We start from the raw sequence: 15,480 nt of genomic DNA, 5'->3' as shown, positions 1-15,480 counted from the left end.
AGACTTGTATTAAGCAAGAATTGTCACATACCTAAGTAATTCTGCAACCGTAGTTTAGATACTGAGCATTCAAGTTGATGGAGGCTCCATCCTTCCAATAGCTTACATTTAAAGTCTTCATCATCCATGACTTCTCTTTTCAAACCTCATACCCAATCTTTCAGGAGTGTGTGCTGTATTTGAAATACCCAAAATCCAACCACTAATTACCACCTCTGCTATTACCGCTGTGACCTGGTATAAACAATTATTATCTCCCTCCTGGCTTTCAATAATAACCTCTAAATGGTCGCTTTAATTTGCCTTCTACAGATTCTTCCCTCACCCCACTTGACCTCCACTCAGCAGCTAGGGAGTGTAGAGAGTCAGATCATCTGACTGATTTACTTCAGACCCTCCAATGACTCTCCATGCAGAATAGAAGTTGAAATCCTTATAATGACCTACAAAGTCTATCTGATTCACCCCCTTACTCTTTGTCTTCCTTTCCTATTATTTCCTCTCTTCTTGCACCAGCTGGCCTCCTTGTTATCCCTCAATTATACAACCAAGCTCCCAATCAAATGGTTACCTCTAACTGTCCCTTTGCCTGGAATATTCTCCCACATATTCGTTTAGTCAATTTCTCTGTCTTTCAATTCTTAGTTAAATCTAAACCTCTCAAGGAGGCCTCCCCAGACTCCCCAGTGCTGTAATCTGCTCACCCCCTCATCCACCTGACACTCTGATCCCCCTGCTGTGTTCTATATTTCCCTCTATAACTTTTATACAACCAAAACCAAGGGTGCTGTGTACCCACTCCTGTTGACTCTTTGAGACCCCATTGACTGCAGCCCACCTTGCTCCTCTGCCCATAGAATTTTCCAGGCAAGAATACTGGAGTGGGTTTCCATTTCCTTCTCCAGGGGATCTTCCTGACCCAGGGATCAAACCTGTGTCTCCTGGTTGGCAGACGAAATTCTTTACCACTGAGCCACCTGGGAAGCCCTAAAACCAAAGATAGTTATTTCTATTCATGTTATTCACTAACATTTCCCAAGCAACTAGAAGAAAGGGCTTGAAATATAGAAGATACTTTTAAAATATCTGTTAAATGGATGAATGTTGGGGAAATGAGGTCGCTTGCATATATTTTCAAGTAATAGTCATTAAATTGATGTTTTTGCTTTCCAACAAATCAGATGAACTTTAGTTCCTTCAAAAAATGTTTCCAACTCCAACCACATTACCTGTTTCACAATAAATGGTCAACAGTTGCAACTGATCTACGAAGTCATGAGGAAACCAAGTAAGAGGAAATGGTGTCAGGAGACAAGGGAACACAGGAAGCACTTCCTCTCATTCTTGGAAGGTTGGGGGGATAGGTGTGTGTGTGATCAGCTGCTCAGTCATGTCTGCTTCTTCGTGACCCCATGGACTGTGGCCTGCCAGGCTCCTCTGTCCGTGGGATTTCCCAAGCAAGAATACTGGAGTGGGTTTCTCCAGGGGATCTTCCTGACCCAGGGATTGAACTCTCGTCTCCTGTGTCTCCTGCATTGCAGGCAGATTCTTCACCTTCTGAGCCATCTCAGAAGGCCCAGGAGGGATAGGTAGGAGTCCGGTGGTAAAACTCCCCATCCCCGTTACCCCCAATTCTAAGCTCTTTCTTCATTAAAATCATTAAGATTTAGGCTCTTCTCAGTTGATGAGAATCTTGCAAGGGACACTTTTTAGTTAACAACGTTTAACGGCAAGTGCAAATTCTCTGCAAGATTTGCAAGATCTCAGGTTTGGGCAATTGTCCTCTCCTGGCACAAGTGTTCAGGTTTCCCAGGGACAATTCTTCATGTATTACACATACACTGTGCTTCTTAGAATAAAGCATCAGACAGTAAGGACCATATAGACAAATTTCTTCATTTCACAAATGAAAACCCAAAGCCTTGACAGGAGGGGGAAGTTGTTCTTTTATTAGATTAATGTGTCCACCTCCTCTCGCTGAATCAAGTTCCTTTTCTCCAACTTTCTAACTCCTTTCGGACAGGAAATGGTGGGGAAAAGAAGGGAAATATGCTCAAAACAAAGTCTGTGAGACTTACAGACATGTGAGAATCTCTGTTGAGGTGGCTCAGAATCTCTGGACTTGTTTAGGTTCACATCCTCCTGATTCTGTCTCCTACTTGTTGGGTGACCTTTTGCAAATTGCTTAATCTCTTTGAGGCTCGTCTGGCATCTGTTAAATGGGAATATATAATACAGAAATATAGGGTTATTATGACTAATGTGCTATACTAATAATCTCCTATTAATACAATTATTCTTGAGTGAGAACTCGCTGCACGCATTGCTAAGGTCTGAGTAAGTGAAGCTCAGAAAAGAAATGTGCCATTTTAATTTTCTCTATTAACCTCGGCTCTCCAATGCCTGCTCATTTCTGTTTGGGTCTCTTTAGTGTGTGTTTTCAAGGCCCTGCTTTTCTGACTGGGTGTGTTCTTATCTGTTTCTTCTCTCTTATGCTCATTTTGCTTTTATCTCCAACTTTACAAGCAACGATGTCAGTGGTGTTTTCCAGGTTCACTCCCAACAGCTGGGGGAAAGAAAGTGCATGAAAAGTTCATCCAACAGGTTTGGAGTGGACAGTTTTTCCTTTGTTTCAAAACTCCACCAGATTCTGCCGGTGCTGATTTCCTCCTTCCTGGTCTAGGGACCACAAGCAGAGATTTAATTTTGATAAGTAACATGATATGGTCAAGAAAAAGAACACCAAATTGTCAATTATGTTAGATGAGAAAATAAACTGCTTAGAGACAAAAGGGTCACAAATCTGGAAGTCAGATAACGCAGGGCATCAGATTGAGGGGAAATGGATAAAGAAGTTTTATATCCTAATTTTGCATAAATCTGGGGAATTTTGAGAGACTGACTCACATCTCTAAACCCATACACAATCTGAACTATTTTCTAATTTTGTTTTCTTTTTAAGTGAAAACACATAGATTTTTCTTAAATTCTTTATCTATTTGGCAAGCTGAAGGGAATTATGAAAGGAATCAACTTTCATTCTCTATCTGAGCTGCCTTTTGCCCCTGGTGCTCCTCTGTAGCATCAGTTGAAAGCAGCACTCACCATTTTTACTGATTTGGGTTTGCTCTCATGGGCAACAAGAAAGTTATAGGTCATCCAAATCTTTATTGAATATGAAGATTCTATTCCTCCCTCTCATTCTTGTCCTTATCCAATCTCTACCTCCTCTTTTGAAAACATCATGAATTTCTTCCTGAAGCCTCTGTCCTGAATGTATGCAGGGACAGCAAGCAGCAGGCAGAAAATATCACTTCTGTTGACTTGCCTGAAAGACAGTAAACTCAGGATCCTTTCATTATGCTCTAGTGTTTTACCTCTGGTATCCAATTTATTGGTTTTACTCCTTAAGACTTTTTAACAGAGATTAATGAATTCCTGAGTATTGCTGACACAACTTTGTACGTTTAGGCTAAAGTGGATTTAGTGGTAAGGAGAGGGTGCAGAGCTTTCATTACATTTTCAAAGGATTAAGTGGTTAAAATAAGGAAATCAAGTCAGTCAATCCTAGAGGAAATCAACCCTGAATACTCACTGGAAGAACTGACACTGAAGCTGAAGCTCCAATACTTTGACCACCTGATGCGAAAAGCTGGCTCATTGGAAAAGACCCCGATTCTGGGAAAGATTGAGGGCAAGAGCAAAAGGGGTCAACGGAAGATGAGATGGTTGGATAGCATCACTGACTCCATGGATATGAGTTTGAGTAAACTCAGGGAGATAGTGTAGAACAGGGAAGCCTGAAGTGCTGCAGTCCATGGGGTTGCAAAGAGTCAGACGTGACTTGGCAACTGAACAACAGGAGCTGTTGTGTGATACATACAAAGGAAGCTAATCTCCAACCATTCAAGCTCATTCATTGGCTTTTGGAAGTACCGTCTGTGTGGTCTTCTGGATTTTCCACGGTCTGTGAAACAAAGGCAATGCGACGAAGGAAGTAGAGCATCCATCAGTGGATGCTAGACACAGTCCCTACATATTGCTCTCCCTCCACCTCTCACCCTGCCTCCTATTTTGTATCTCTTACCCCAGCCTGGATCAGCCCATAAGGTGCTGGATGGTTAATTCACCAACGGGGAAAATTGCTGCCTTGCTGAATTGGCTACTGTTTTATTTGTTCACTATTACATGAGAACATAAGTCAGAACTCTAGTTTCCATACTGGAGTCTTCTTGGGTTCATGTACATAAAGTAATTGTCCCCGCGAGAGAGCAAAAATAGACAACGATAAACATTTTTACTTCCTTTTGTTGATACTGCTCTTGGTGGGAAAACTCTGGGAACTGGGGAATTTTTACTTTCATTGGAGAAATGTTTGTGGAGCACATGTTTACTGCAAGCGCTGGGCTAGAAGCTGGCACACGGTGTGAACAAAGCAGATGTGGTCTCTGAACAAAGCAGATGTGGTCTCTGACCCTGTGGAATTTCCAGTCAGGTGATCTTATATCAACAATCCCACAGATGGGCGGAGCTCTCTTCAACAGAATCTGGCATGGTGTTTGGATTTCAAACACCATTAAATACTTCAGGGATCCCTAAGGCCAAAAACTAGTCAAGGTGAAGCTCACATTTTAAAACAAAGATTTCAAAATAAATTTTAAGAAGAGTTGTGAGAGAAAAAATACAGAAACTGCGACAAAAGATCTGTTTTCCATGTCAACTACTTTCATTAAATTGCTAAGAGTTTCATCTCAACTCAGTTTTTAAAAATTTCACATATCTATAAAAACAAAAGGTCAAAATAATAAAGAAAACTTTTAAGGAAAGAGGGAAAATAGCTGCATAAATTTATACAACCTTGACTCAACATTTTAAAGCTTTTTCTTCCAACTGTCATTTGACTCAACTGCGTGTGTGGGTCTTGGTTACCTCAAGACATAATTAAACACATGCAGAAGTCCACTCATTTCTAATATAGCAACTTCCCTTTTTTTCGAATGATTTCATTTCCTATGATCTTTCTTTCACACGAAAGAAATTCTAGTGCCAAATAACATATGATTGCTATTTCAAAGATAAATATTTTATTATAAACACTGGACTAAACAGTCCTAAAACTTTTGTTTCATAAATCTAACAAAGAAATAACTACAAGTAAACAATTCCATTTAACTTTTTTTGTATTGAAGACAAGCTGATCTGTCCATAATAAATGTCTGTTTCCACAACCAGCTTCAGGGGGCAGGTATTTTATGTTTATGATCTTGGCATTAACAATGCTGTGATTAAAATTGAGTGATATGTATTTAGCGTTTGTCTATGGTTCTCTTAAATGGATTCCTTGGTGACTCAGACAGTAAAGAGTCAGCCTCCAATGTAAGAGACCTGAATTCGATTTCAGGGTTGGAAAGATCCCCTGGAGAAAGGAATGGCAACCCACTCCAATATTCTTGCCTGGGAAATCCCATGAACAGAGAAGCCTAGCAAGTTACGGGGTCACAAAGAGTCAGACACGGCTGACTGAATAACAATTTCACTTTATGTTTCTCTTAACCTTGAGGATTGTTGAGCTGAGACTAATTTCCTCAAGGGAAGAAAAAAATTCCAGATGCAAACTTTAGTATGGGTTTTGGGAAAGATGGTTCAGATATTAACAGTAGCAGATGCAATACCAGCATAGCATTAGTTTGTTCAAAGTCTCTTGATTAATCTGTGGGGGGAATAGTCAAACCCAATTTCATCTCACTTCAAAAACCCAAGTTCTTTGCACCACATTCTGCTTTATTTTGTGAATACAATTTAGTTTAGGCTTACAAAAAAGCCCTAATTCTAAAATACCTTTTTGAAGTGGAAGTGGGGTGAAGAATGCAGGTGGGACTTAAAGTGTTTAACACATCAAAAAGACATTCAGCCTTCCTGTGAAGGGTTGGATGAAAGAAGAGTTACTTGTCAAGGTGGAAAAAGGACATGCCCGTCTTTGTCTGTCTTGGCTTTTTGTTTAGCTCTTCCCTTTCTTGGATGATGGACTTGGTCCCATGGTTTTGGTGAAGAACTCTGGAGGCTCTTTGTTATGTGCTGGGTGGAACTTAAATAAACAGATCAATGGTCAGGAGTCCCATGAACTGTGCATTCAGTCCTAGAGGATGACAAAATGTCACTTGTATTTATGTGCAGCTTTTCTCTTCTTTTAAATTTTTCACTTTGCCCTATTTTGAAGTAATATTTCCTCAAACAAGCTAATTAGCCTTCCCCCTCCCCGACATTTGACCTGATTTAGACCTTCGACTTACTATGTAGTGGCTCATAGAGTTACCTTTACAGAAGGGGGACAAGACCAGAATTATGTCCCATCTAGTCACTTTTTCTTTGTCCATCCTTGTCTCTGATAGATGGACTGAGGACATAACGCATCCAGGTTACATTATGAGAGATCAACAACACTTGCAAAGATGTCCTTTTGCTTTATAAATGAATGCTCCATTCTGAGAAAAGTGTGAGCACGTGTGCCAAGTTGCTTCAGTCATATCCAACTCTGTGATCTCATGGACTGTAACCCATCAGGCTCCTCTGTCCATGGAATTCTCCAGGCAAGAATACTGGAGTGGGTTGCCATTCCCTTCTCCAGGGGATCTTCCTGACCCAGGGATTGAACCCGGGTCTCCTGAATTGCAGGCAGATTCCTTTCTGTCTGAGCCACCAGGGAAGCCCCATCTTAGTGGTACTGCTGGTAAAATTGGGTCCTAATGATGATGCATAGAGCCAGTCACCTCAGGGTCCTTCCATATGAGAATATTTCCTTGCTGAAGAAATCAGCATTACTGAAGCAAAGAGATTGTGAATTTTCTTTAAAATTCAGGTTGTTCTTACATATCTGGCCCCAACTTTTCCTTTCCTCACTCCATAAATGTTTTCTGTACTATGCTCACCAATTTCAGGAACCCAACTGGGCCATATTGTCTTACATCTCATTACCTTGTATTTGCTTTTGCCTCCACTCCTGAAAGTCACAGACTATATCTTATTTACAAAGTAGTCACATCTCCTACTACAAGACTGGCATTAGCTGATAATTAATATATATTAAATAAATAAGTGAACAATCAAGTTCCTAAAATAGTAAGTTTAAAAACAGTAAGGATTGCATTGCTACAGAAGTTGATGTAAGGTTCTATCTTGTCTTCTAGTCTTCCGTCAGTTGGAGGAAGAAGAAAGAAACATGGATGTTCAGAAATCTAATAACCTCTTTGGAAAGCCCTCAAACACGGCATTACTATTCCCCACACACACTTGTGTGGACAAGCTCATTGCTCTATCAAGCTTCCAGGAAAGAAGATATTGAATCAAGCTGCATTCTTTATAAGCTATGTATTTGCCCAGAGGTGGACAGACTTTCACTACTGTATGCAGCCTCCCTTAGGATTCTCTTCCCAAGGAAGTCTAGACTAATCAACACTCATGAGGGATGAAGAAATGTCATTGAGTCATACAAAGGTGGTTTTGTGTCCCAGTGTTCTGAAGAAAAGTCATTTCAACTACCTTTTGTAAACGTGTTTTAGACCAGAACCAGAACTATCAGCTCCACTAATACTTAGACATATGAACATGGAGACGTTACTGAGTTTCCTCATGAGTAAAATGAGGACATTCTCACTCGTCCTACTGTTGTCATTAAAACACATACACACAGTCTCTGGTATCAAGCAAATTGAAGTGATACTTAAGAAGGTAGTTGGGGTCACTAAACAAAACTTTAAACAATGGAAGTTTTCTCCCCAAACCATAGACATTCCCATTCTGAAATATCATTACCCTTGGTCTAATTTTCAACAACTCTTTGTCAAAGAATTTAATTTAATCCTATATAAATATTTAAACTAGTTATTTCTTCAAGTATTCTGGAATTACATAGATTTTTAAGACTCTGTACTTCAGATTTTCAATCTGAAATGGTCACTTGCTCTCTAATACAAACAGATTTTGATCTCAAGCTTTACATTCTAGTAAATCATAACTCACACTGATGTTGTTTCTATTCTATTCTATTATTGAATTATATACTGTAACCTGATTCAACTTGGCATTTCAAAAGTCAGTCTTTCATCAAAATCCTCTAAGACAAATAAGATTTTTTAGGAAATAATTTTTTGGTAAATATTTTTGTAGTCTGAAAGTCAGTCATTTGACAAAAATGAGAAATACAAACCAGGGCTCTTGGGGTAGATGGGAATTTACCAGTTTAGAAGGTAAGCTAGGTAGTTTACATAAATTCACTTTATGAGACAAGTGGATGTTGTTAACTCATTTTATAAATACAGAAAACTAAGGCATCTGGTCCCATCACTTCATGGCAAATAGATGGGGAAACAGTGGCTGACTTTATTTTTCTGGGCTCCAAAATCACTGCAGATGGGATTGCAGCCATGAAATTAAAAGACACTTACTCCTTGGAAGGAAAGTTATGACCAACCTAGACAGCATATTAAAAAGCAGAGACATTACTTTGTCAACAAAGGTCCATCTAGTCAAGGCTATGGTTTTTCCAGTAGTCATGTATGGATGTGAGAGTTGGACTATAAAGAAAGCTGAGCACCGAAGAATTGATGCTTTTGAACTGTGGTGTTGGAGAAGACTCTTGAGAGTCCTTTGGACTGCAAGGAGATCCAACCAGTCCATCTTAAAGGAGATCAGTCCTGGGTGTTCCTTGGAAGGACTGATGCTGAAGCTGAAACTCCAATACTTTGGCCACCTAATGCAAAGAACTGACTCACTTGAAAAGACCCTGATGCCAGGAAAGTTTGAAGGAGGGAGGAGAAGGGGATGACAGAGGATGAGATGGTTGGATGGCATCACCGACTTGATGGACATGGGTTTGGGTGGACTCCGGGAGTTGGTGATAGACAGGGAGGCCTGGCGTGCTGTGGTTCATGGGGTCACAAAGAGTTGGACACGACTGAGTGACTGAACTGAACTGAACTGATAAATACAGAAACTGGAACTCAGAAAGCTTAAAAGCTACACAAAAGTAGGTGGCTGATCCCTGGTTTAAACCCAAATGCTCTTTCCACTAAGCATATACTGCTTACCTTTCCATTACACATCACCTCATCCCACCCCAACCAAGTAACTCCTTTTGAACCACATCCTGGAACATAAACAATTCTTTATTTTACCACCTGAGAATCTTTCAACAGTGTCCTTATCTAGAAGGTGTTCTCTTTCATCCTTCTCTGTTAGAGTCCTCCATACTTCAATACCCTGCTCTATAAACTTATGGAAAGTTCTGCCCTTGTGCTCTTGTTGGAATAAATATCTTGGTATCACTTGTCTGTTCTGTAATATATCCTGGTTCTTATATTGCTTTCTTCTTCTGATAGACCATATTCTTTAAAAACAAGTACTTAGTCTTATCTGTCTCCAGTTTCTCACATTACTCAGAAGTTACTCAATAAATATTTGTGGAACTGATAAATATTTGTGAAAGATATTCCCTTTTGTTCTGTTAAACACATATTAGAGAACCAAATCTTTGGAAAAGTTGTAACATGCTCCTTGAGAGCAGTAATTGGTCCTGGAAACTTTCCAAAATGCTTAGAAATGGACTTCTTGTAAATCGTGTCCCCATTAAAAGTGGTTGACTAGGTTGCCTTATCTATCATTACAGTACATAAAATTTACCTGAAGAAATGACGGTGCCATAAAAGAACAATCACAAATGAGCTTATTCTAACAGCTGCCAGATGGGACCATGATAAAGTTCTCAAATAAAAAAGACTACCATTGACAATAATGTACCAAACTGAGAAACTTGACTATTAAAAAAAAGTTTTTAAAATGTTTTAAAAGAAACATGTTTTTAAACAAAATCAATAAAATTATTTGAAAGATCAAATAAAACTTGGGTCACACAGAAAATTTGATAAGAAACCAATCACTAGAGGAGTCAGATGACTCAGATGTGCTCTCAAAGGGCGGATGGTTGCATATTGTGGAATTTCCTCTGACATGATGCAAGCATGATGGTGCACTTGTTCCCTACTCTTATGATGATATAAAAAGCCACAGGAGTTCCCTGTCCAACAGAGGTCCTCTGGGACAGCAGAGCTCACAGGCATCTAGAACACGAGCCAGAAGAAACCCAACCAAAAGCATCTTGTTCAAATATGACTTCCAAGCTGGCTGTTGCTCTCTTGGTGGCTTTCCTGCTTTCTGCAGCTCTGTGTGAAGGTGAGCATACCCTTCTGCTCTATAGAAGTTTCCTGTGTCTAAATGTGATGCTCAGATAGCAAGATTATCCTTCATGCCTGGATAACAAGCAAACCATCTTTGCAGTCATTTACTGTTAAATTGAAGTTTTAATCTTTTAGGTTGTATCAAAATATTTAGAAAGTTATAAAGTTTGATTTATATAAACATTCTGTTCCTATCATCATTCATACTCTGTAGTATACAAATAATTAGCATAAATCTATAATTTAGAGTATATTTTATTGAAGACCACATTTACCCATATTATCTATTAATATTGAGTAAGGTAACTCAGGTTATTTTACTCCATGTACTATCAATTGAGTAGCTTCAGGCAACTATCATGCTCTTTGGCCTAAAGACAGATTATAAACCTTATTGGGATCCTCTTATGAAATACAGTTAAGAATGTTTGGGCTTACCTGATAGCTCAGTTGATAAAGAATCCGGTTCGATTCCTGGGTCGGGAAGATCCGCTGGAGAAGGGATAGGCTACCCATTCCAGTATTCTTGCTCTTCCCTTGTGGCTCAGCTGGTAAAGAATCTGCCTGCAATGTGGGAGACCTGTCTTCGATCCCTGGTTTGGGAAGATCCCCTGGAGAAGGAAAAGGTTACCCACTCCAGTATTCTGGCCTGGAGAATTCCATATTTCATAACAGGGATGCCAATAAGTTTATAATCTGTCTTTAGGCACTCTTATGAAATATAGTTTAGAATGTTTATGGCATATACCATAAACATTATATATGGTATATGGCATATGTATATATGTTCTTAAACATTAAGGATTTTATTAAGATAGAGTACAATCTCTGGGTAACACACATATATTTCTATTAATTCCTCCTGAAGGCAGTTTCCCTTTTGGTGTATCTTAGTTTGCCTGCCATTAATAACATTGCGGTATCATAGAGGATTATACAGTGTTGAGGATGAGAAAATGTACCATGAAGATGTCAACATTCTCCAAAGACAATTCTAAGTCTTTACACCATTCAATGTTGACAGGAATGATTCTTTTTAAAACAAAGAGAAAAATTGAAATCAGAGGCTGGGAGACTATCCAGCCATCAGTTTCAGGGATAAGTTTGCTAAAGATGTGATGTTTACCAAACAAATCCTCACTAAATGATCACATTGGAATTAATAAGCATGAAGCTGGCCAAGTTGTGCTTATGGATGAAATAAATGCTTAATTTTTTTCCACAGCTGCAGTTCTGTTAAGAATAAGTACCGAGCTTCGATGCCAATGCATAAAAACACATTCCGCATATTTCCACCCCAAACATATCAAAGAACTGAGAGTGATTGAGCGTGGGCCACACTGTGAAAATTCAGAAATCATGTAAGTAATTTCAAAAGTGATTAGATATTTTACTTAATCAGCCTAGAATTGAGATGTGGAAGAATCCAACGAAGTTCTAGGTACTAGGAATACATAGTGAGAAAAATAGAAAGGAAAAACTCTTTGTCTTCATGGCATTTAAATATGAGACTCTCCATGACTCAGAGATAAAAATTAGTTTGGACTTCCATTTTATGCCTGTACTCAAAGAGCCATGACTTGAATGGCAAGGTGGTGTTTGAAGCCCGTTAAATATTGAATTTAATCATATATCTCTCATTTCAGTGTTAAGCTTACCAACGGAAAAGAGGTCTGCTTAGACCCCAAGGAAAAGTGGGTGCAGAAGATTGTGGAGGTATTTGTGAAGAGGTAAGTTTTTCTTGAATTTATATCCTTCATTTATCCTGTGACATTTACTCCCAAGGTCAGCCTTTAAATTTTCTGCGGCTGCTGAAAATTATTTTAAGTAGCTGCTTCTTTGATTAAAAAAAAAAAATAGCAGCAATAGTGAATTTGTTGTACTCATGACTGGGAGATCATATATCTCAGTTTGTCCAGAGAAGTCATTAGTAGAGCTCCCTATAAATCTCAGAAATATTCTAGTTTAGATAACTTATCTGATCTCTCTATCTGTAGTTGAAAATATAGAGCTTTTCTTTCACATGAATATCTAAGACTCTCTTAATTTCTATATTAAGTATATTTTAGGAACCATACCTTTCTCCTTATTAGAACATTGCTAATTTTTAAACTTTTTGTTTTATTTTATATATTTTCAGAGCAGAGAAGCAAGATCCATGAAAAAGAAAAAACAACCAAAAATCTTTTTTCCATTGCTTCCAAGAATTCCTCAGTAAAGATGCCAATGAAACTTCAAAGCAAATCTACTTCAGTGCCTCATGTACTGTGTGGGTCTGGTGTAGGATTGTCAGATAAAATACAGGATGTCCAATTATATTTGAATATTAAGTAAAACAATGAATATTTTTTCAGTGTCACAGGTACATTGTTCCATGTAGGACATGCTTATATTTGAGAAACTATTCATTGTATACTGTAAATTCCAATCAATCTGGAAATCCTGCTTTTTTGTTTTTGGTTTTTGTTAATCTTGCAACCCTAGACTGTTGGCCAGGATTCACGAGTGCCTGTTCAACTGTGCCTCGGTTTCTTTATTTCTAAATTGGAGAAAAAAGTCTTAGCCACCTTTCTACCTCGCAGAGATCTGAGGACATGTGGAAGCACTTTAACTTTTATTTGGTCATGTAAATTATTTTCAAGTGTAACTTATTTAGTTATTTATATATTTATTTAAGTTTCAAATGTAATAATATTTGTGCACAAATTTGGAGAAATGGAAAAGAAGCATTGTTGAAAAGATAGTATAATAATGGTAGTAAATTTATACAATTTTATATATTAAGTGATGTTTTGATCAAGATTGTTATAGTGTAATCATAGTTACCAGATTAGCAAATTAAAAGACACAAACAGAAAGGACTCTCAGTCAATTCTTCTTTCAGATAAACAATGGATAACTTTTAGTATACAAATACATAATTATTTATCTGAAATTTTAATTGAACTGGAAGTCCTACTTTTGAGATGTCTGGCCTGGTCTTGCCCTTATTATGCAATGATGTGTTGAATCATGTGAATCCTGAGACTATCTTTCTTAAATCTGTAAAAATTTACCAGGCAATATGAATTAAGTAATTTTTTGTATTATTTATTTATTTATTCTGAATAATTAGAATCTCATAAAGTTATTGTGTATTCCAACATCAATTTTATTTTTGAATTTAAGATGCCCTTATGTGTTCACAGTTCTTTCTATTGTTTTTGATAGTACAAAACTATGAATATAACTATAAGACATTTAAAATAAAATTCATTGTCAGAGTCATCAGGAGTTTGTCTTCGTTTTTCTTTGGTAGTTTTAAGATTTGTTGCTGTATTCATTTATGTTAAAATTCATGTTTCAATTTAAAAAACATATAAATACTTACCCTTAATATTTTATATATTATGTGGGAAATATATTTGCAGATAAACATAACTCCTTTCCAGAGATAGATTACAATCAGTAGTGTTTTCCATAGAATGATGGAAATTTTCTCAACTTCCCACTGTATACCATTTTACTAAATGAAGGTGACTTCAGATTTTCAACAGATAACATAGGTGTTTGTGCAGCTTAACCCAACTGGACACTCCATGAAAAAAGGAAAGAGGGCACTCATTATAAAGCACTTCTCAGCTAACTGAGGAAAACTGATACATATGAGACAAAGAAATTTAAAATATAATTAAAGACCGAGCATATTGGAAAACAAATCAAACAAAACTCTTAAAAATAAAACCACAGTCTAACAACAACAACAACAAAAAGACCAAAACACTCAGTGGATGAGTTTTATAACAGATTAAACACAGCTATAAAGAAAATTAGAGATCATAAATAAATCCAAAAAATTTTATCTGGAATTTAAAGAGATACAAAGAGATATAAAGATGTAGTAAATTAGAAAAAGAGAAAGAAAGACATAGAAGAATCAGGGATAAAATTTATTGATGTCCAATTGGAGTTTTACAAGCAGTTGAGAGAGCAAAGTGCCAACATTTAAAGTGAATGGTCAAAAACTATCCAGAAATCATACAATAAAAACAACAATCAGTTTTAAGAAATCCAACTTGGCAATTCTTAACTCTATATTTCTAGCCAAAAAACAAGGATCTTAGAACTTGAATGTTTATCCAACTCCCAGCACATTTACTAGAGCCAGCAGACATCCTGGAATGTGAAGTTAAGTGGGCCTTAGGAAGCATCACTAGGAACAAAGCTAGTGGAGGTGATGGAATTCCAGTGGAGCTATTACAAATCCTAAAAGATGATGCTGTGAAAGTGCTGCACTCAATATGCCAGCAAATTTGGAAAACTCAGCAGTGGCCACAAGACTGGAAAAGGTCAGTTTTCATTCCAATCCCAAAGAAAGGCAATGCCAAAGAATGCTCAAACTACCACAAAATATGCACTCATCTCACATGCTAGTAAAGTAATGCTCAAAATTCTCCAAGCCAGGCTTCAACAGTATGTGAACTGTGAACTTCCAGATATTCAAGCTGGTTTTAGAAAAGACAGAGGAACAAGAGATCAAATTGTCAACATCTGTTGGATCATCAAAAAAGCAAGAGAGTTCCAGAAAAACATCTATTTCTGCTTTATTGACTATGCCAAAGCCTTTGATTGTGTGGTTCACAATACACTGTGGAAAATTCTGAAAGAGATGGGAATACCAGACCACCTGACCTGCCTCTTGAGAAATCTGTATGCAGGTCAGAAAGCAACAGTTAGAACTGGACTTGGAACAACAGACTGGATCCAAATAGGAAAAGGAGTACATCAAGGCTGTATATTGTTCCCCTGCTTATTTAATTTATATGCAGGGTACATCATGAGAAAGGCTGGGCTTTTCTCATCTGAATGGGTGTCATGCAGATGACACCATCCTTATGGCAGAAAGTGAAGAACTAAAGAGCTTCTTGATGACAGTAAAAGAGGAGAGTGAAAAAGTTGGCTTAAAGCTCAACATTCAGAAAACTAAGATCATGGTATCTGGTCCCATCACTTCATGGCAAATAGATGGGGAAACAGTGGAAACAGTGGCTGACTTTATTTTTCTGGGCTCCAAAATCACTGCAGATTGTGACTGCAGCCATGAAATTAAAAAACGCTTACTCCTCAGAAGGAAAGTTATGACCAACCTAGACAGCATGTTAAAAAGCAGAGACATTACTTTGCCAACAAAGTTCTGTCTAGTCAAGGCTATGGTTTTTTTCAGTAATCATGTATGGATGCGAATTGGACTATAAAGAAAGCTGAGCACCGA

The 15,480-nt window shown here is 37.8% G+C and overlaps 1 protein-coding gene across 1 annotated transcript; it reads left to right on the top strand.

Annotated features, from left to right (window-relative positions):
- The first annotated feature begins 10,084 nt into the window (after positions 1-10,084).
- CXCL8 (C-X-C motif chemokine ligand 8) lies at positions 10,085-13,499 on the top strand. The gene is made up of 4 exons (XM_065914589.1): positions 10,085-10,224; positions 11,455-11,590; positions 11,876-11,959; positions 12,370-13,499. The coding sequence occupies exons 1-4, from the start codon at positions 10,161-10,163 to the stop codon at positions 12,389-12,391; spliced, it is 306 nt and encodes a 101-aa protein (XP_065770661.1). The 5' UTR covers positions 10,085-10,160; the 3' UTR covers positions 12,392-13,499.
- The last annotated feature ends 1,981 nt before the right edge of the window (positions 13,500-15,480 follow it).

The sequence above is a fragment of the Muntiacus reevesi genome, chromosome 22 (assembly GCF_963930625.1).
Source record: "Muntiacus reevesi chromosome 22, mMunRee1.1, whole genome shotgun sequence".
NCBI classification, from domain to species: domain Eukaryota; kingdom Metazoa; phylum Chordata; class Mammalia; order Artiodactyla; family Cervidae; genus Muntiacus; species Muntiacus reevesi.
This window is presented reverse-complemented; position numbering and strand designations above follow the sequence as displayed.

Bases quoted from the DNA above. Each gene is read 5' to 3' on its own strand.
- CXCL8 (XM_065914589.1), top strand. From the start codon at position 10,161: ATGACTTCCAAGCTGGCTGTTGCTCTCTTGGTGGCTTTCCTGCTTTCT. The intron at 11,591-11,875 runs GTAAGTAATTTC...CTCTCATTTCAG, and splicing joins TGTGAAAATTCAGAAATCAT to TGTTAAGCTTACCAACGGAA. The intron at 11,960-12,369 runs GTAAGTTTTTCT...ATATATTTTCAG, and splicing joins GTGGAGGTATTTGTGAAGAG to AGCAGAGAAGCAAGATCCAT.